The sequence below is a fragment of the Salmo salar genome, chromosome ssa02 (assembly GCF_905237065.1).
Source record: "Salmo salar chromosome ssa02, Ssal_v3.1, whole genome shotgun sequence".
NCBI classification, from domain to species: Eukaryota; Metazoa; Chordata; class Actinopteri; order Salmoniformes; family Salmonidae; genus Salmo; species Salmo salar.
Window position 1 is genome coordinate 8,518,644 of NC_059443.1, and position 22,240 is coordinate 8,540,883.

Sequence of the window (22,240 nt, forward strand, 5' to 3'; positions counted from 1 at the left end):
AATACTTTCTGAAAGCACTGTAGCTAGACATGACCGCCTGGTCTTCCTGATAGCTAATTAGATCAGACAGGAAGTCCCACCATCAGTGCACATTTACAAACATTCTCTTGTCAGAACATCCTGGTTTGATGTTGATGTGTGTTCTTATGTACCAAATATGCCAGGTGTTGTGGGGGAAGACCAGAGGGAGGTGTTCATTTTGGGAGTGTTTTTCTTTTTTTTATCCCTACATGGAGCGGACCTTTGCTACCAAGTTTCTGAAATACCAGGCCGTTTTGTGTTTGTCCTCCAGCCATGCAGCAGGTGCTGGATAACCTGAGAGACCTGCCTCCCACCACGGGGGCCAAAGACATCGACCTCCTCTTCCTCAGGGGAATCATAGAGAGCCCTATAGTCCGCTCCCTCGCCAAGGTAACATACACACTCCATCATATCATCAATTAAGAGAGTAGAGAAGGAGGGGAGAGGAAAAGGCACTCAGCGCCACCATATAAATGTCTCCTCCATCTTGTCAGAACGGACTGTGCCAATAACGGCCATGAGTCAAACAGCAGCAGTCTGGAACGTTTTGGCCACGAGTGTTTGAATGTAGGGTATGGCCCATTAGCCAGCCAGTCTGCCAGGTCAAGGCACAACTTGCCAGCAATTTTAGTTGCTTGCAACCGAGTTGTTTCTTGATTGCTTGGGGAAACACCCCCCTGCAACCAATAAGCATCTCATCTGCAACTTGGTTGAATCCAGTTGAAACTTTGCAACTAGTTGCAAGCAACAGCCAATCAAAACAAACACTTTTGTCACATGATCCATTTGAAGGTTCGGAATTCCGACCCAACTGTCATGTCAACACAGCTATCCGCGCTGCGCAGAACAACCCGCGTTCAGGGTTGACAGAACAGAGACTAACACAACAGGAATTGTATACACATTATTTGTACATGGTTTAGCAGTCAATAAATGTAATTTCGAAGAGAAGCCAAACCTCTCTTTGACCAGTTTCAACTGAAATTGTCCACCATGAACTGTGCTAGCTTGGTTAGCTCGTTGTTAACTAGCTAGGTGTTGGTGTTTGCAGTGTAATTTTGTCTAGCTAGCTAGCTGTGTTGGTGTTTGCAATGTCCTTTAGGCTAAATTGTACAGGCTGCGTTTCTACTGTGTCCTTGCTGTTCCAATAACCAAACAGTTGGTCAACACTTTAGTGAAACCACAACGTAATGCAGCAGATCACATGGTTTGAGTTTAGAATTCTCAAACCATCAGCTTCAATTTGATTGGCTGTTGCATGCAATTTTAATCACATTTGAGTTGCTTCATGTAACAGCAAAGTTGCTTGAGATTACGTCACTTGCAACTGCAACTAAAATTGTGTTAAAGTTGCTTTGTGTAACACCAGCCTAAGTCTCGGTGGTTACTGCCGGGTGCATGGAGTTAACAGCTGCACATCTATGTTTAACACTGCAGTGAAATGTCATCTACAACGTGTTTCAGAGGGCCAGCCATGTCACAGAGTCTGTAGAGGCCAGGGACCTGCCTAATTTATAAACCGCAGTGGTGTAAAGTACTTAAGTAAAAATACACTGCTCAAAAAAATAAAGGGAACACTTAAACAACACATCCTAGATCTGAATGAAAGAAATAATCTTATTAAATACTTTTATCTTTACATAGTTGAATGTGCTGACAACAAAATCACACAAAAATAATCAATGGAAATCCAATTTATCAACCCATGGAGGTCTGGATTTGGAGTCACACTCAAAATTAAAGTGGAAAACCACACTACAGGCGGATCCAACTTTGATGTAATGTCCTTAAAACAAGTCAAAATGAGGCTCAGTAGTGTGTGTGGCCTCCACGTGCCTGTATGACCTCCCTACAACGCCTGGGCATGCTCCTGATGAGGTGGCGGATGGTCTCCTGAGGGATCTCCTCCCAGACCTGGACTAAAGCATCCGCCAACTCCTAGACAGTCTGTGGTGCAACGTGGCGTTGGTGGATGGAGCGAGACATGATGTCCCAGATGTGCTCAATTGGATTCAGGTCTGGTGAACGGGCGGGCCAGTCCATAGCATTAATGCCTTCCTCTTGCAGGAACTGCTGACACACTCCAGCCACATGAGGTCTAGCATTGTCTTGCATTAGGAGGAACCCAGGGCCAACCGCACCAGCATATGGTCTCACAAGGGGTCTGAGGATCTCATCTCGGTACCTAATGGCAGTCAGGCTACCTCTGGCAAGCACATGGAGGGCTGTGCGGCCCCCCAAAGAAATGCCACCCCACACCATGACTGGCCCACCGCCAAACCGGTCATGCTGGAGGATGTTGCAGGCAGCAGAACGTTCTCCACGGCGTCTCCAGACTCTGTCACGTCTGTCACATGTGCTCAGTGTGAACCTGCTTTCATCTGTGAAGAGCACAGGGCGCCAGTGGCGAATTTGCCAATCTTGGTGTTCTCTGGCAAATGCCAAACGTCCTGCACGGTGTTGGGCTGTAAGCACAACCCCCACCTGTGGACGTCGGTCCCTCATACCACCCTCATGGAGTCTGTTTCTGACCGTTTGAGCAGACACATGCACATTTGTGGCCTGCTGGAGGTCATTTTGCAGGGCTCTGGCAGTGCTTCTCCTGCTCCTCCTTGCACAAAGGCGGAGGTAGCGGTCCTGCTGCTGGGTTGTTGCCTTCCTACGGCCTCCTCCACGTCTCCTGATGTACTGGCCTGTCTCCTGGTAGCGCCTCCATGCTCTGGACACTACGCTGACAGACACAGCAAACCTTCTTGCCGCAACTCGCATTGATGTGCCATCCTGGATGAGCTGCACTACCTGAGCCACTTGTGTGGGTTGTAGACTCCGTCTCATGCTACCACTAGAGTGAAAGCACCGCCAGCATTCAAAAGTGACCAAAACATCAGCCAGGAAGCATAGGAACTGAGAAGTGGTCAGAGGTCCCCACCTGCTGAACCACTCCTTTATTGGGGGTGTCTCGCTTATTGCCTGTAATTTCCACCTGTTGTCTATTCCATTTGCACAACAGCATGTGACATTTATTGTCAATCAGTGTTGCATCCTAAGTGGACAGTTTGATTTCACAGAAGTGTGATTGACTTGGAGTTACATTGTGTTGTTTAAGTGTTCCCTTTATTTTTTTGAGCAGTATACTTTAAAGTACTACTTAAGCAGTTTTTGGGGGGTATCTGTACTTTACTTTAAAACCTGTTTCTGCATCTGGGCTGTATGGGTGAGAGGTAGTGTGTACACTACACTGTGCAGTTGTCCCTTGGTAGTATTTGATTCGATCTTTTTTCCTTTTGCAGTGGTGTAAAGTACTTTACTACTTTTAAAGTATTGTTACTAAAGTATTTTTTTGGGGTGAATCTCTACTATAGTAATCATATTTTTGACTACTTTTACTTCACTACATTCCTAAAGAAAATGTACTTATTACTCCATACATTTTCCATGACACCCAATAGTACTCGTTGTGTTTTGAATGCTTAGCAGGACAGGAAAATTGTCTAATTGACACACTTATCAAGAGAACATCCCTGGTCATCCCTACTGCCTCTGATCTGGCGGACTCACTAAACAGAGAACATCCCTGGTCATCCCTACTGCCTCTGATCTGGCGGACTCACTAAACAGAGAACATTCCTGGTCATCCCTACTGCCTCTGATCTGGCGGACTCACTAAACAGAGAACATCCCTGGTCATCCCTACTGCCTCTGATCTGGAGGACTCACTAAACAGAGAACATCCCTGGTCATCCCTACTGCCTCTGATCTGGCGGACTCACTAAACACAAAGAAAAAATATGCGTTTAATGTTTAGTATTTTTTTTGTACCATCTTAGAAATGCAAGAGAAAGGCCATAAGGAGTAGTGTGTTTGTTTGTTTGTTGTGACATGCTGACATCTGGTGGACATTTACACTAGGTTCACTTTTCACAGGAAGAAAACTGACCAGGGCACGCATAAATCAAATCAGGCTTTATTTCTACAGCATGGAATGCAACACAATGTGCTTCATAGGAAAAAACAAATAAAAACTGAAATATTTCATATTTACTACACAACAAATGAAAGAATAAGAATAAAAACTGAACGACTAAAAAGCACCCAAAGGAAAAGCTCAACTTAAAAGATGTTTTAAGATCTCTTTTAAATATGTCCACAGTTTCAGCCCTCCTCAGGTTGTCTGGCAGGCTGTTCCAGAGGCTGGGGGCAGAATAACTAAACGTTGTCTCTCCATGCCTCTTGGTCCTAGGCGTTGGGATAGTTAAAAGGACCTGAACTAAATACTGTGTGTATTAATGTGTCTCTCTGCAGGCCCATGAGAGGCTGGCGGATGTGAAGCTGGAGGCTGTGAGAGACAACAACCAGCAGCTGGTCTCAGAGATCCTAGACTTCCTCACAGGACTGAGTAGTAGAGACGCCTCCGCTGAGGAACTAGCCAACATCCTCCAGGAACCACACTTCAAGGTATACACCCACACCCCTATGTGTACACACTCACACCCCTATGTGTACACACTCACACCCCTATGTGTACACACCCACACCCCTATGTGTACACACCCACACCCCTATGTGTACACACCCACACCCCTATGTGTACACACTCACACCCCTATGTGTACACACTCACACCCCTATGTGTACACACCCACACCCCTATGTGTACACACCCACACCCCTATGTGTACACACCCACACCCCTATGTGTACACACTCACACCCCTATGTGTACACACTCACACCCCTATGTGTACACACTCACACCCCTATGTGTACACACCCACACCCCTATGTGTACACACTCACACCCCTATGTGTACACACTCACACCCCTATGTGTACACACTCACACCCCTATGTGTACACACTCACACCCCCATGTGTACACACTCACACCCCCATGTGTACACACTCACACAAGTATCGTTGAGTTGTTAGAGCTAGTCTGAGAGTAGACTAGAGAATGACTCTCCTGTCAGAGCTGTTTACAGAAACAATCACCATATTACTCCTGAAGTCTCTGCCTCTCTGTCTCTGCCTCACTGTCTCTGCCTCTCGCTCTCTCTCATTTCAATTTGCTTTATTAGCATGATGTAACAATGTACATGTTGCCAAAGTTTACTTTGGAGATTAACATTATTAAAATAAAAATCATAATCTCTTTCTCTCTGCCTCTCTCTCGCTCTCTTTCTCTCTGGTTGGAACTACACTACATGGTCAAAAGTATGTGGACACGTGCTTGTCGAACATCTCATTCCAAAATCACAGGCATTAATATGGAGTTGGTCCCTCTTTGCTGCTATATCAGCCTTCACTCTTCTGGGAAGGATTTCCACTAAATGTTGGAACATTACTGCAGGGACTTGCTTCTATTCAGCCACAAGACCATTAGTGAGGTCAGCACTGATGTTGGGTGTTTAGGCCTGGCTCGCAGTCGGGGTTCCAATTCAACCCAAAGGTGTTCTATGGGGTTGAGGTCAGGGCTCTGTGCAGGCCAGTCAAGTTCTTCCACACCGATCTTGACAAACTATTTCTGTATGGACCTCGCTTTGTGGACAGGGGCATTGTCCTGCTGAAATAGGAAAGGGCCTTCCCCAAACTGTTGCCACAAAGTTGGAAGCACAGAATCATCTAGAATGTAATTTTATGCTGTAGCGTTAAGATTTCCCTTCATTGTAACTAATGAGCCTAGCCCGAACCATGAAAAACAGCCCCAGACCATTATTCCTCCTCCACCAAACTTTACAGTTGGCACTATGTAGTGTTCTCCTGGCATCTGCCAAATCCAGATTCGTCTGTCAGACTGCTAGATGGTGAAGTGTGATTCATCTTTCAAGAGTGATTTTCCACTGCTCCAGAGTCTAATGGCGGTGAGCTTTACACCACTCCAGCCGACGCTTGGCATTGCGCATGGTGATCTTAGGCTTGTGTGCGGCTGCTCGGCCATGGAGACCCATTTCATGAAGCTCCTGATGAACAGTTCTTATGCTGACGTTGCTTCCAGAGGCAGTTTGGAACTCGGTAGTGAGTGTTTCAACCGAGGACAGACGATTTTTACGGCATTCAGCACTCGGCGGTCTTGTTCTGTGAGCTTGTGGCCTACCACTTCGCGGCTGAGACGTTGTTTGCTCCTAGACGTTTCCACTTCACAATAACAGCACTTAAAGTTGACCGGGGCAGGTCTAGCAGGGCAGACATTTGACGAACTGACTTCCTATGACAGTGCCACGTTTTAAAGTCACTGAGCTCTTCAGTAAGGCCATTCTACTGCCAATGTTTGTCTATGGAGATTCCATAGCTGTGTGCTCGATGTTATTCACCTGTCAGCAACGGGTGTGGCTGAAATAGCCAAATCCACTAATTTGAAGGGGTGTCCACATACTTTTGTGTACAGTATCCATCAGACAGGACACTGTGCTTTCTGATGGTGTCAAGTTACCTGGATATTACTAAAGGTGTCCTGTAGTGGTCGATTTTTGGGGACCTGTCCTCTTTACTATTTATATTCCGTCTATCTGCAAAAACCTGTAACATTCATCTGTATGCAGATGACACTGTTATGTACGCTATTGCCCCTCCGGCTGACCAGGCTGTTGAAGCTGTAGTCTGATTTTGTCACCTAGCAGAAAGTCCATGTTGATTTATAATTGGTTCTTCATGCGGTAAAAACTAAATGTATGATGTTTTCTAATTCTCGTAGAAATACTTCAGATGGCTTACACATTTATGCAGTGGATGGTTCTTTCATCGAGCAGGTTCCTGCCTATAAATATCTGGGCTTTTGGATGAACAATAATTTGACCTAGATGAGCTAGTTTAAAGGAAAAATTCCACCACAAAACTATATTTTAGTATTTGTTTCATTAGTCCATTGTTGACATAGTCCCAAAAGGTTTTCAAGATATGTAACTTCCAAAATGCATAAACCATCCCTGTATGATGCATTTGACATGATATGGGGATGAATTCTGTATGTCAACACTGGACTAATAAAACAAATACCAAAAGAGTTTTCCTTTAAGAAGCTGATATTTTAAAGTAGGCTTCTTTTTATGTAAATAGATGATGCCTCTCCCTAAACAGCAGGAAGGAGATTTATACAGTCAACTCCTCCTGCCACTTCTTGACTATGGTGACACCATCCATGGGAGTGTAGCAGCCACTAATCTTAAACCATTGGATGCCGTCTGTCTACCGTAGCGTCCTTCACTTTATCACAGGTGACAGTTTTAATACGCATCACTGCATCCTGTATCAAAAGGTTGGCTGGTCCTCATTAAAGTCCCGTACATCACTTCTTTACTCTCTTTCTGTTGACAAAGCTTTACTGTAGAAGCTTCTGATCTAGCTCACTTCACTGTTACAACCCATTCACAGGGATGGTGAACTGTCCAGGTTCCACTAGTACGTACCGATGTAGGTGCCCTCCATTTTTGTAAAAGCCTGCAGAACGTCAGACATATTGACTCTCTGATGCCTCTACGGCAGTTAGAGCTGTAATACTGAATGTGTTTAAGGAGAACTGCAACTGTTTGGATTGAATAATTGTTTTTGTGGTGTTGGAAGCCGTTGTGTTAAGTTTGTCATTTGTAATAATATTATTATTAATAATAATAAATTGTTGTCCTCAGGGCACCATTGGTTATTAATAATCTGTCTTTGACTCTCACTCTCTCTGCCTCTGCTACTTGCCCCTCCTAGAGAGAAAAAAATAGCCTTTTCTGTCTGGACCAATGAGAAACTGCGGCCTGAGGGGGGCTATGTCCCTGGTCCAATGGGAGTGGAGGGGTCTAGTGGGGAGGTAGACACTGATTTCTGGGTTAGGGAGTTCTATCATGTGTGAACCAGATCTGTACTGATGCATGTTGCTGCTCTCTCTCATTGTCTTTCTGTGTTTCTCTCTCTGTCTCTCTCTGTCTCTCTGTCTCTGTCTTTCTCTCCTTCTGTTTTTCTCTCTGTGTCTCTGTGTGTGTGAGTCAGACATTCATCCTGTGATATGGCTGCTCTGCAGGTGAGAACTTAACAGTCTTGTTCCTCCTTTCCTTCCTTTGGGACTGATTCATGATTGTATTTCCTGCATGCTGCTTTTGGTCTTAAACATGCACTGGTTGTGTTGGAAGAAGTCTAGTCTATTTGTGAAGAAGAGCTGTGATTGGTTCATATACCTGGAGGGGCAGTTACCCAGTAGGCTGTGTGTTTCTCTCTTGTCATTTGGTAGTAAATCAGTGAGTGCTGCTTGACTATGACATGATGAAATAGTGTTGTTGAAGAGGAGGGTGTGGATACAGGTCTGTGTGATATGTTGGTGTGTCTTGTGATGTTGTAACAGGTGTGTACTTGATTAACAGTGTCACGTTCTTCCCTGTCCTTGTCCCTTACTGGGCTGCAACCAGGGATCGTCTGCCTCACAAACAAACATGACTACACACTAGACAACGTCTTAGCAGAACTGCTCTATAGAAATGTCAGCCATTGTTTTCACTTTTTTTATAGCGTGAGTGGAGACATGTTCAGCTGAGGAGTGAGGTTATGAATCCAACTCTTTTACTCTGTTTCCTTTCTGTGTGGTGATGTTTTTAGTTTCCCTGTTGGCTTAGTGTTCTACTGGAATAATACAGTCACTGTTCAATAATCATTTCTCCTCCAGTCTCTGTCTCTCTCCTCCAGTCTCTGTCTCTCTCCTCCAGTCTCTGTCTCTCTCCTCCAGTCTCTGTCTCTCTCCTCCAGTCTCTGTCTCTCTCCTCCAGTCTCTGTCTCTCTCCTCCAGTCTCTGTCTCTCTCCTCCAGTCTCTGTCTCTCTCTCTCCAGTCTCTGTCTCTCTCCTCCAGTCTCTGTCTCTCTCCTCCAGTCTCTGTCTCTCTCCTCCAGTCTCTGTCTCTCTCTCCTCCAGTCTCTGTCTCTCTCTCCTCCAGTCTCTGTCTCTCTCTCCTCCAGTCTCTGTCTCTCTCTCCTCCAGTCTCTGTCTCTCTCTCCTCCAGTCTCTGTCTCTCTCCTCCAGTCTCTGTCTCTCTCTCCTCCAGTCTCTGTCTCTCTCTCCTCCAGTCTCTGTCTCTCTCCTCCAGTCTCTGTCTCTCTCCTCCAGTCTCTGTCTCTCTCCTCCAGTCTCTGTCTCTCTCCTCCAGTCTCTGTCTCTCTCTCCTCCAGTCTCTGTCTCTCTCCCTCCAGTCTCTGTCTCTCTCCCTCCAGTCTCTGTCTCTCTCTCCTCCAGTCTCTGTCTCTCTCTCCTCCAGTCTCTGTCTCTCTCTCCTCCAGTCTCTGTCTCTCTCTCCTCCAGTCTCTGTCTCTCTCTCCTCCAGTCTCTGTCTCTCTCTCCTCCAGTCTCTGTCTCTCTCTCCTCCAGTCTCTGTCTCTCTCTCCTCCAGTCTCTGTCTCTCTCTCCTCCAGTCTCTGTCTCTCTCTCCTCCAGTCTCTGTCTCTCTCTCCTCCAGTCTCTGTCTCTCTCTCCTCCAGTCTCTGTCTCTCTCCTCCAGTCTCTGTCTCTCTCTCCTCCAGTCTCTGTCTCTCTCTCCTCCAGTCTCTGTCTCTCTCTCCTCCAGTCTCTGTCTCTCTCTCCTCCAGTCTCTGTCTCTCTCTCCTCCAGTCTCTGTCTCTCTCTCCTCCAGTCTCTGTCTCTCTCTCCTCCAGTCTCTGTCTCTCTCTCCTCCAGTCTCTGTCTCTCTCTCCTCCAGTCTCTGTCTCTCTCCTCCAGTCTCTGTCTCTCTCTCCTCCAGTCTCTGTCTCTCTCTCCTCCAGTCTCTGTCTCTCTCCTCCAGTCTCTGTCTCTCTCTCCTCCAGTCTCTGTCTCTCTCCTCCAGTCTCTGTCTCTCTCCTCCAGTCTCTGTCTCTCTCTCCTCCAGTCTCTGTCTCTCTCCTCCAGTCTCTGTCTCTCTCTCCTCCAGTCTCTGTCTCTCTCTCCTCCAGTCTCTGTCTCTCTCTCCTCCAGTCTCTGTCTCTCTCTCCTCCAGTCTCTGTCTCTCTCTCCTCCAGTCTCTGTCTCTCTCTCCTCCAGTCTCAGTCTCTCTCTCTCCTCCAGTCTCAGTCTCTCTCTCTCCTCCAGTCTCTGTCTCTCTCTCCTCCAGTCTCTGTCTCTCTCTCCTCCAGTCTCAGTCTCTCTCTCTCCTCCAGTCTCAGTCTCTCTCTCTCCTCCAGTCTCTGTCTCTCTCTCTCCTCCAGTCTCTGTCTCTCTCTCCTCCAGTCTCTGTCTCTCTCTCCTCCAGTCTCTGTCTCTCTCTCCTCCAGTCTCTGTCTCTCTCTCCTCCAGTCTCTGTCTCTCTCTCCTCCAGTCTCTGTCTCTCTCTCTCCTCCAGTCTCAGTCTCTCTCTCTCCTCCAGTCTCTGTCTCTCTCTCCTCCAGTCTCTGTCTCTCTCTCTCCTCCAGTCTCTGTCTCTCTCTCTCCTCCAGTCTCTGTCTCTCTCTCCTCCAGTCTCTGTCTCTCTCTCTCCTCCAGTCTCTGTCTCTCTCTCCTCCAGTCTCTGTCTCTCTCTCTCCTCCAGTCTCTGTCTCTCTCTCCTCCAGTCTCTGTCTCTCTCTCCTCCAGTCTCTGTCTCTCTCTCCTCCAGTCTCTGTCTCTCTCTCCTCCAGTCTCTGTCTCTCTCTCCTCCAGTCTCTGTCTCTCTCCTCCAGTCTCTGTCTCTCTCTCCTCCAGTCTCTGTCTCTCTCTCCTCCAGTCTCTGTCTCTCTCCTCCAGTCTCTGTCTCTCTCTCCTCCAGTCTCTGTCTCTCTCTCTCCTCCAGTCTCTGTCTCTCTCTCTCCTCCAGTCTCTGTCTCTCTCTCCTCCAGTCTCTGTCTCTCTCTCCTCCAGTCTCTGTCTCTCTCTCCTCCAGTCTCTGTCTCTCTCTCCTCCAGTCTCTGTCTCTCTCTCCTCCAGTCTCTCTCTCTCTCTCCTCCAGTCTCTCTCTCTCTCCTCCAGTCTCTCTCTCTCTCTCCTCCAGTCTCTGTCTCTCTCTCCTCCAGTCTCTGTGTCTCTCTCTTCCAGTCTCTGTCTCTCTCCTCCAGTCTCTGTCTCTCTCCTCCAGTCTCTGTCTCTCTCCTCCAGTGTCTGTCTCTCTCTCCTCCAGTCTGTCTCTCTCTCCTCCAGTCTGTCTCCTCCAGTCTCTGATCGAGGCCCATGACAAAATGGCAGCTAACTCTCTCGATCTCTCTCTCTCTCTCTCTCTGTATTTCTGTCTCTCTCTCTCTCTCCAGTCTCTGATTGAGGCCCATGACAAGGTGGCAGCTAACTCTCTCTCTCTGTATTTCTGTCTCTCTCTCTCTCTCCAGTCTCTGATTGAGGCCCATGACAAGGTGGCAGCTAAATGTTATGAGATGCTGCCGTCGGAGGTGAACAGTAATGCCATGGCGACCAGCCCGCTTGTGCTCGCTGACGCCGTCAGGATGATTGGCATTCAGAAGAAGGCTGGCGAACCACTGGTGAGTTAATGACTGAGTCCCAAATGGCACCCTATTCCTTATATAGTGCACTACTTCTGACCAGGGACCAATAGCCGGGCTCCGGTCAATAGTGGTGCACTATGTAGGGAACAGGGTACCATTTAGGACGTTGTCTCAGACATTACCAATCAATCTGCAAGATCTGGATGACTGTTCATAGTTTGTAGTTAGCAGGTTAGTTACATGGAATATTTAAATCCCTTATCTGATGCATTAACCACTCTCTCTGTCTCTCTCTGTCTCTCTCTGTCTCTCTCTGTCTCTCTCTGTCTCTCTCTGTCTCTCTCTGTCTCGCTCTGTCTCGCTCTGTCTCGCTCTGTCTCGCTCTGTCTCTGTCTCTGTCTCTGTCTCTCTCTCTCTCTCTCTCTCTCTCTCTCTGTGTCTCTCTCTCCATTCTCTCAATCCCCCTCTGTCTTTCCCTCCTCTCTTCTCCTCCTCAGGGCGTGACGTTCAGGGTGGCACGCGGGGAGCTGGTGATAGCCAGGATCCTGCACGGCAGTATGATTGACCGGCAGGGCATGCTGCACGCGGGAGACGTCATCAGGGAGGTGAACGGGCGCGAGGTGGGCAGCGATCCCAAGGAGCTGTTGGAGCTGCTGAGGGACTGCCAGGGGGGCATCACCCTCAAGATCCTGCCCAGCTACCGCGACACTCCAGCACCCCCACAGGTGAGAACAGGGTCCTATTTATTAGTGAACCGTAGCAGAATGTTTTGCAACAGAAAACAAAAATAACAGTTTGTTATTGACCAGATTTCAGGTAGGTCCCTCAGTTTCAGTTAGCTTCCATTCACATCCTAATGACTCCAACACGGGTGGCTAACCATCCTCCTCTTGGAGTGACATTGGGAATGTAGACTTTTTACACCAACACACCTGATTCACTTCATTGAGGTGATTAGTAGAGTCAGATGTGTTAAAGCAGGGCTGGAACAAGAAAATGTTGCCGTCTGGTTTTCTACAGTAAAAAATGATTAGAAATTTTTTATACTTTTACCTTTTGATACTTAAGTATATTTTAGCAATTACATTTACTTTTGATACATATTTAAAACCAAACACTTTGACTCAAGTAGTATTTTACTGGGTGACTTTTACTTGAGTCATTTTCTATGAAGTTATCTTTGCCTTTTAACATCCCTCTGTTTTTGTACCTGTCAGGGTGGTTGAGGGGGAGACAGTTGACCTGGTCCTAACCCAGAATGACAGGGCATGGGCCTGGAACTGTTACCCTGCCTGGGACACACTGGTCCTATTAATACACTTCATGGGATAACTGGGGCACGGAGGAGGAGGGAGGGAGGAGGGAGGGAGGGAGGGAGGGAGGGAAGAGGGAGGGAGGGAAGAGGAGGGAGGGAGGGAGGGAAGAGGGAGGGAGGGAAGAGGGAGGGAGGGAGGGAAGAGGAGGGAGGGAGGGAAGAGGGAGGGAAGGGGAGGGAGGGAAGAGGAAGGAAGGAGGGAGGGAAGAGGAAGGAGGGAGGGAAGGAAAGAAGTAAGTAGGGAGGGAAGAGGAAGGAAGGAGGGAGGGAAGAGGAAGAAGGAGGGAGGGAAGAGAAGGAAGGAGGGAGGGAAGAGGAAGGAGGGAGGGAGGAAGAGGAAGGAAGGAAGGAAGGAGGGAGGGAAGAGGAAGGAAGGAGGGAGGGAAGAGGGAAGGAAGGAAGGAGGGAGGGAGGGAGGGAAGAGGAAGGAAGGAGGGAGGGAAGAGGAAGGAGGGAGGGAAGGAAAGAAGTAAGGAGGGAGGGAAGGAAAGAAGTAAGGAGGGAGGGAAGAGGAAGGAAGGAGGGAGGGAAGAGGAAGGAGGGAGGGAGGAAGAGGAAGGAAGGAAGGAGGGAGGGAAGAGGAAGGAAGGAAGGAAGGAGGGAGGGAAGAGGAAGGAAGGAGGGAGGGAAGAGGAAGGAAGGAAGGAAGGAGGGAGGGAAGAGGAAGGAGGGAAGAGGAAGGAGGGAGGGAAGAGGAAGGAAGGAAGGAGGGAGGGAAGAGGAGGGAGGGAGGGAAGAGGAGGGAGGGAGGGAAGAGGAAGGAGGGAGGGAAGAGGAAGGGAGGGAAGAGGAAGGAAGGAAGGAAGGAAGGAGGGAGGGAGGGAAGAGGAAGGAAGGAAGGAAGGAGGGAGGGAGGGAAGAGGAAGGGAGGGAGGGAGGGAAGAGGAAGGAAGGAAGGAGGGAGGGAAGAGGAAGGAGGGAGGGAGGGAAGAGGAAGGGAGGGAATAGGAAGGAAGGAAGGAAGGAAGGAGGGAGGGAAGAGGGAGGGATGAAGATCGAGGAGGAGGGAGAGAGTGTATGAAAGAGAAGGACAGCTGATCTGGGGCATGGGGAGGAGGAAAGGAAAGGACAGCTGATCTGGGGCATGGGGAGGAGGAAAGGAAAGGACAGCTGATCTGGGGCATGGGGAGGAGGAAAGGAAAGGACAGCTGATCTGGGGCATGGGGAGGAGGAAAGGAAAGGACAGTTGATCTGGGGCATGGGGAGGAGGAAAGGAAAGGACAGCTGATCTGGGGCATGGGGAGGAGTAGGGAACTGTATACATATACACACCAACCAGAGCACATTCTGCTGTGAGGCCTTATGTAGGGCAGGGCTCTCCAACCCTGTTCCTGGAGAGATACAGTCCTGTAGGACGGGGCTCTCTAACCCTGTTCCTGGAGAGATACAGTCCTGTAGGACAGGGCTCTCTAACCCTGTTCCTGGAGAGATACAGTCCTGTAGGACAGGGCTCTCTAACCCTGTTCCTGGAGAGATACAGTCCTGTAGGACAGGGCTCTCTAACCCTGTTCCTGGAGAGATACAGTGCTGTAGGACAGGGCTCTCCAACCCTGTTCCTGGAGAGATGCAGTGCTGTAGGACAGGGCTCTCCAACCCTGTTCCTGGAGAGATACAGTCCTGTAGGACAGGGCTCTTCAACCCTGTTCCTGGAGATATACAGTCCTGTAGGACAGGGCTCTCTAACCCTGTTCCTGGAGAGATACAGTCCTGTAGGACAGGGCTCTTCAACCCTGTTCCTGGAGAGATACAGTCCTGTAGGACAGGGCTCTCCAACCCTGTTCCTGGAGAGATGCAGTCCTGTAGGACGGAGCTCTCCAACCCTGTTCCTGGAGAGATGCAGTCCTGTAGGACGGGGCTCTCCAACCCTGTTCCTGGAGAGATGCAGTCCTGTAGGACGGGGCTCTCCAACCCTGTTCCTGGAGAGATGCAGTCCTGTAGGACGGGGCTCTCCAACCCTGTTCCTGGAGAGATGCAGTGCTGTAGGACGGGGCTCTCCAACCTTGTTCCTGGAGAGATACAGTCCTGTAGGACGGGGCTCTCCAACCCTGTTCCTGGAGAGATACAGTCCTGTAGGACAGGGCTCTCCAACCCTGTTCCTGGAGAGATACAGTCCTGTAGGACGGGGCTCTCCAACCCTGTTCCTGGAGAGATACAGTCCTGTAGATTGTTTCTCTCTGTAGATTCTCACAGTACAGACTGTAGAGTGTTGGGCTGTTGGTGATTTACAATCTGAAGAGGATGTCATTGTTGTTAAACACCCCTCCTATTTCCTTTTTCTACCTGAAGCCGTATCTATGGTAACACAGACCTTGTTTTCCAGGTGCATCTGAAAACCCACTTTAATTACAGCCCAGCCACAGACAACTTGATCCCCTGTAAGGAGGCTGGCCTGGCCTTCTCTAAAGGAGATGTATTGCACATTGTCAACAGAGAGGACCCTAACTGGTGGCAGGTAGGTACTGCTGACCCCAGAACAGCCCCTAGCTGTGTGTTATTCATCTGTAATCCACAGGTCCTCATGCCTTATTGATCAAATATATGGCTCTGCTACTACTTTCAGAGGAACGTTCTCTTAGACTCAGGGTTGAATGACTTTCCCACATCCACCCTTAGGATGGACAACAACTGGATGGATAGATGCAGTGTAAGCAATATGGTAATAGCTCCATGCTCCATCTTGTCTTCTGATTGGCTAGGTGGAACTTTTAATTAGGGATCCACGATATATTTCGGAATCGAACGATATTAGCTAAAAATGTTGAACATCGGCCTCAGGCCCGATGTCTAGTTTAACGCCGATGTTAAAAACAGATGTCAAAGCTGACGTGCATACCTATATGACGTAATGACGCCACGTAAAATGTGGCACTACACGTGCATTCCTAACCTAGCCCACAATGTCTGCTGTGTGGATCGAGCAGTCATTTGAAAGAGTAAGAACATTTCAGCGAGACAACTCGAAGGCGAAATCCATTAACGCCAAGATAATGGAATTCATTGCTCTTGACAATCAACCGTTCTCTGTCGTGGGTGATGTTGGCTTTCGCAACTGGTCGAGCACCGGCACACTAACGCCACCAAGTGCGCTATTGTTCAGATGTTGCCCTACCGGAGTTACACAGTATTAGCTTCACGACATGCTATGGAGCGCCGTTTGGGTCTTTGCGTGTCAAAAATGGGGTATCAGTCTACTCGGTGACACCCACAGAACACAACTGAAGAGTTTACGCAAATATTAGCGTTGTAGCTCTTATCGCGGGACTGTGACTGTGTGAAATCACCTCCACAGTCAGCCTATTGTGTGTGTTGACATTCATATTGCACTGTACAGTTTTACATAAGGATTGGGATCAATGAAATGGGGTATCAGTCTACTCAATACCCAATATATTTTTTCCCAACGTCCTCCTCAGTTATCAGACTCCAAAACATCCACGTAGTATAGGTTGACAATACATGTGGCTCAATTCACAGTTGTTTCAGAGTCCTGCAATAAGAACTATAATGCTAATGTTCTCTGGGTGTCACTGAGTAGACTGATACCCCATGTCATTGATCCACAACCCATAGGTAAGGCTGTACAGTGAAATAAGTATGCCCCCAATGCAATTCTAAAGTATAATACATCCAGTGTGTTTTCAAAAGCTTTTGTCAAATTAACAAATTGTCTTTTGTTGATTTTATATAACATTCCAACCTCGTTTAGCATGATCTATTAAACTATGCCATATTTATACTATTTGTATTCATTTGCATCACTGTCAATGGCATACCTTTATTTTGAAGCCTAACCGCAAAGTCCACTATTTTGGCTAATCCTTATTGTGGCTATCTTCACATAGGTGTGTCCGACCAACATTAATCAAATAAGAACTGTCTTATAAATGAGGGTTCTTTTAGATGACACCTAGCTATAACTATAGCTACTGAAACAGATGATGTCGTTTTGCTATGTTTTTGGGGGAGAACATTGTTTGCATCTATGAGCTAGCTAGCTTTTTTTTATGACCAGCACTGTAGGTACACGAGACAACTTTATCAGCATCATAGCATACGTATCGATGAATCGTTGTGACATGAAATACGAGTGATAGTGTAATAACTACGTAAAAAAAATTATGAACGCTTTAAATTATTATGTGACGTGCAGTCACTGATTGGTCAACAAGCTTATTTGACGTGTAACTTTTTTGACACGCAAAGACCCAAACGCATTCCATGGAAATCCTGGTTGAGAATGAAACGTCTGAACAAATGAACAACCAAACAGCACAGCAAGTAAGTGAAATAAATATGTTTTGATGATGTTTTACTGGTAATGGGGACATGTGTAAATGCCAACATAGTAACTTTGTGGTGTGTGTAACCTTTATTTAACTGGGGGAGTCAGTTAAGAACACATTCTTATTTACAATGACGGCCTACCCCGGCCAAACCCGGACAAAGCTGGGACAATTGTGCGCCGCCCTATGGGACTCCCAATCATGGCCGAATGTGATACAGCCTGGATTCAAACCAGGGACTGTAGTGACGCCTCTTGCACTGAGATGCAGTACCTTAGACCGCTGCGTCCATGTGTGTGTGTTAACTATTTAACTGTACTAGAATGCTTAAAAGGCCTTTTTTTCTGAGGGGGATATCGGTATTCTTTTTTTTGGCAAGGAAGATATCGGTATCGGAATCATATTGCTTCCAACTGTCCTAACCCGGCCCTGAGTGCCCCTAATGGGATAGGGACTAGTATTCCATTTGTGACTTTTAATTTACAAAAAATGAACTGATCCTTAAGATTAGAGCAAGAGAAGCAGGAAGTAGCACGTCTCTGACCTCACATCCTGTCCCTCAGGCAGTCAACATTGTGGGAGGAGCCACAGGACTGATCCCCAGTCAGTTCTTAGAGGAAAAGAGGAAGGCCTTTGTGAGGAGAGAATGGAATGGATCAGGTACATTTCTGACTATGTAAAGTGACTTTGGGTGTTTGAAAAGTGCTTAAAATGTCATTATTATTAGGTAGTTAGACTTTTTTACACCTGCCTATATAACTCAGTTGAACCAGGCAGTATTCTAAGGTGAAATGGAATTGTAACACACATCTCTATACTCAACAAAGTACTGACATCTACCCCAAAGTCGTATCTTCTTCCCACCTGTTTGTGTCCTCGGCTGTGTCCCAAATGGATCCCTTTACCCTATATAGTGAAAGTAGTGTACTATATACACACAGCCTCTATACATGACAGTTTATTTCTCAAATGATCACATTTGGCAGCAAACTGCCATGAAAGTATAGGCTGAATCCACACTCTAATGAATAACTTCCCCTCTACTTGTGTCCACAACTCAGACGTACTTAGGAAATATGTTTACTCTGGTGCCCTCTTGTGGTTCAGTGAACTTTTAATGTGTTTTGTTCCTCCCAGGTGTTCTCTGTGGAACACTAACAGGAAAGAAGAAGAAGAAGAAGATGATGTACCTGATGTCCAAGAATGCAGGTGAGTTCAGCACCATTAGACCTCTCTGATCCTGCTCTAAAGGGCTTCAGTTCACCATGTGGGTGTTGTTATAGTGATAACAGTAGCTCCAGCCATTAGACCTCTCTGATCCTGCTCTAAAGGGCTTCAGTTCACCATGTGGGTGTTGTTATAGTGATAACAGTAGCTCCAGCCATTAGACCTCTCTGATCCTGCTCTAAAGGGCTTCAGTTCACCATGTGGGTGTTGTTATAGTGATAACAGTAGCTCCAGCCATTAGACCTCTCTGATCCTGCTCTAAAGGGCTTCAGTTCACCATGTGGGTGTTGTTATAGTGATAACAGTAGCTCCAGCCATTAGACCTCTCTGATCCTGCTCTAAAGGGCTTCAGTTCACCATGTGGGTGTTGTTATAGTGATAACAGTAGCTCCAGCCATTAGACCTCTCTGATCCTGCTCTAAAGGGCTTCAGTTCACCATGTGGGTGTTGTTATAGTGATAACAGTAGCTCCAGCCGTTAGACCTCTCTGATCCTGCTCTAAAGGGCTTCAGTTCACCATGTGGGTGTTGTTATAGTGATAACAGTAGCTCCAGCCGTTAGACCTCTCTGATCCTGCTCTAAAGGGCTTCAGTTCACCATGTGGGTGTTGTTATAGTGATAACAGTAGCTCCAGCCATTAGACCTCTCTGATCCTGCTCTAAAGGGCTTCAGTTCACCATGTGGGTGTTGTTATAGTGATAACAGTAGCTCCAGCCGTTAGACCTCTCTGATCCTGCTCTAAAGGGCTTCAGTTCACCATGTGGGTGTTGTTATAGTGATAACAGTAGCTCCAGCCATTAGACCTCTCTGATCCTGCTCTAAAGGGCTTCAGTTCACCATGTGGGTGTTGTTATAGTGATAACAGTAGCTCCAGCCATTAGACCTCTCTGATCCTGCTCTAAAGGGCTTCAGTTCACCATGTGGGTGTTGTTATAGTGATAACAGTAGCTCCAGCCATTAGACCTCTCTGATCCTGCTCTAAAGGGCTTCAGTTCACCATGTGGGTGTTGTTATAGTGATAACAGTAGCTCCAGCCATTAGACCTCTCTGATCCTGCTCTAAAGGGCTTCAGTTCACCATGTGGGTGTTGTTATAGTGATAACAGTAGCTCCAGCCATTAGACCTCTCTGATCCTGCTCTAAAGGGCTTCAGTTCACCATGTGGGTGTTGTTATAGTGATAACAGTAGCTCCAGCCATTAGACCTCTCTGATCCTGCTCTAAAGGGCTTCAGTTCACCATGTGGGTGTTGTTATAGTGATAACAGTAGCTCCAGCCATTAGACCTCTCTGATCCTGCTCTAAAGGGCTTCAGTTCACCATGTGGGTGTTGTTATAGTGATAACAGTAGCTCCAGCCATTAGACCTCTCTGATCCTGCTCTAAAGGGCTTCAGTTCACCATGTGGGTGTTGTTATAGTGATAACAGTAGCTCCAGCCATTAGACCTCTCTGATCCTGCTCTAAAGGGCTTCAGTTCACCATGTGGGTGTTGTTATAGTGATAACAGTAGCTCCAGCCATTAGACCTCTCTGATCCTGCTCTAAAGGGCTTCAGTTCACCATGTGGGTGTTGTTATAGTGATAACAGTAGCTCCAGCCATTAGACCTCTCTGATCCTGCTCTAAAGGGCTTCAGTTCACCATGTGGGTGTTGTTATAGTGATAACAGTAGCTCCAGCCATTAGACCTCTCTGATCCTGCTCTAAAGGGCTTCAGTTCACCATGTGGGTGTTGTTATAGTGATAACAGTAGCTCCAGCCATTAGACCTCTCTGATCCTGCTCTAAAGGGCTTCAGTTCACCATGTGGGTGTTGTTATAGTGATAACAGTAGCTCCAGCCATTAGACCTCTCTGATCCTGCTCTAAAGGGCTTCAGTTCACCATGTGGGTGTTGTTATAGTGATAACAGTAGCTCCAGCCATTAGACCTCTCTGATCCTGCTCTAAAGGGCTTCAGTTCACCATGTGGGTGTTGTTATAGTGATAACAGTAGCTCCAGCCATTAGACCTCTCTGATCCTGCTCTAAAGGGCTTCAGTTCACCATGTGGGTGTTGTTATAGTGATAACAGTAGCTCCAGCCATTAGACCTCTCTGATCCTGCTCTAAAGGGCTTCAGTTCACCATGTGGGTGTTGTTATAGTGATAACAGTAGCTCCAGCCATTAGACCTCTCTGATCCTGCTCTAAAGGGCTTCAGTTCACCATGTGGGTGTTGTTATAGTGATAACAGTAGCTCCAGCCATTAGACCTCTCTGATCCTGCTCTAAAGGGCTTCAGTTCACCATGTGGGTGTTGTTATAGTGATAACAGTAGCTCCAGCCATTAGACCTCTCTGATCCTGCTCTAAAGGGCTTCAGTTCACCATGTGGGTGTTGTTATAGTGATAACAGTAGCTCCAGCCATTAGACCTCTCTGATCCTGCTCTAAAGGGCTTCAGTTCACCATGTGGGTGTTGTTATAGTGATAACAGTAGCTCCAGCCATTAGACCTCTCTGATCCTGCTCTAAAGGGCTTCAGTTCACCATGTGGGTGTTGTTATAGTGATAACAGTAGCTCCAGCCATTAGACCTCTCTGATCCTGCTCTAAAGGGCTTCAGTTCACCATGTGGGTGTTGTTATAGTGATAACAGTAGCTCCAGCCATTAGACCTCTCTGATCCTGCTCTAAAGGGCTTCAGTTCACCATGTGGGTGTTGTTATAGTGATAACAGTAGCTCCAGCCATTAGACCTCTCTGATCCTGCTCTAAAGGGCTTCAGTTCACCATGTGGGTGTTGTTATAGTGATAACAGTAGCTCCAGCCATTAGACCTCTCTGATCCTGCTCTAAAGGGCTTCAGTTCACCATGTGGGTGTTGTTATAGTGATAACAGTAGCTCCAGCCATTAGACCTCTCTGATCCTGCTCTAAAGGGCTTCAGTTCACCATGTGGGTGTTGTTATAGTGATAACAGTAGCTCCAGCCATTAGACCTCTCTGATCCTGCTCTAAAGGGCTTCAGTTCACCATGTGGGTGTTGTTATAGTGATAACAGTAGCTCCAGCCATTAGACCTCTCTGATCCTGCTCTAAAGGGCTTCAGTTCACCATGTGGGTGTTGTTATAGTGATAACAGTAGCTCCAGCCATTAGACCTCTCTGATCCTGCTCTAAAGGGCTTCAGTTCACCATGTGGGTGTTGTTATAGTGATAACAGTAGCTCCAGCCATTAGACCTCTCTGATCCTGCTCTAAAGGGCTTCAGTTCACCATGTGGGTGTTGTTATAGTGATAACAGTAGCTCCAGCCATTAGACCTCTCTGATCCTGCTCTAAAGGGCTTCAGTTCACCATGTGGGTGTTGTTATAGTGATAACAGTAGCTCCAGCCATTAGACCTCTCTGATCCTGCTCTAAAGGGCTTCAGTTCACCATGTGGGTGTTGTTATAGTGATAACAGTAGCTCCAGCCATTAGACCTCTCTGATCCTGCTCTAAAGGGCTTCAGTTCACCATGTGGGTGTTGTTATAGTGATAACAGTAGCTCCAGCCATTAGACCTCTCTGATCCTGCTCTAAAGGGCTTCAGTTCACCATGTGGGTGTTGTTATAGTGATAACAGTAGCTCCAGCCGTTAGACCTCTCTGATCCTGCTCTAAAGGGCTTCAGTTCACCATGTGGGTGTTGTTATAGTGATAACAGTAGCTCCAGCCGTTAGACCTCTCTGATCCTGCTCTAAAGGGCTTCAGTTCACCATGTGGGTGTTGTTATAGTGATAACAGTAGCTCCAGCCATTAGACCTCTCTGATCCTGCTCTAAAGGGCTTCAGTTCACCATGTGGGTGTTGTTATAGTGATAACAGTAGCTCCAGCCGTTAGACCTCTCTGATCCTGCTCTAAAGGGCTTCAGTTCACCATGTGGGTGTTGTTATAGTGATAACAGTAGCTCCAGCCATTAGACCTCTCTGATCCTGCTCTAAAGGGCTTCAGTTCACCATGTGGGTGTTGTTATAGTGATAACAGTAGCTCCAGCCGTTAGACCTCTCTGATCCTGCTCTAAAGGGCTTCAGTTCACCATGTGGGTGTTGT

The 22,240-nt window shown here is 47.2% G+C and overlaps 1 protein-coding gene across 4 annotated transcripts in view; it reads left to right on the forward strand.

Moving 5' to 3' along the window:
- The window catches only part of LOC106594551 (protein PALS2), a 47,177-nt gene that overhangs the window by 15,725 nt on the left and 9,212 nt on the right, over positions 1-22,240 (forward strand). For 2 of the 4 annotated variants that reach the window (XM_045697091.1, XM_045697090.1), the window contains 7 exons: positions 293-411; positions 4,324-4,476; positions 11,251-11,400; positions 11,862-12,089; positions 15,000-15,131; positions 17,526-17,622; positions 18,100-18,171. In XM_045697091.1, the coding sequence (XP_045553047.1) occupies positions 295-411; positions 4,324-4,476; positions 11,251-11,400; positions 11,862-12,089; positions 15,000-15,131; positions 17,526-17,622; positions 18,100-18,171 (949 nt within the window). In that variant the 5' untranslated portion in view covers positions 293-294. Of the gene's footprint in view, positions 1-292; positions 412-4,323; positions 4,477-7,992; positions 8,024-11,250; positions 11,401-11,861; positions 12,090-14,999; positions 15,132-17,525; positions 17,623-18,099; positions 18,172-22,240 lie in introns of all 4 variants that reach the window. The other 2 variants (XM_045697096.1, XM_045697104.1) reach the window with 2 other exon arrangements.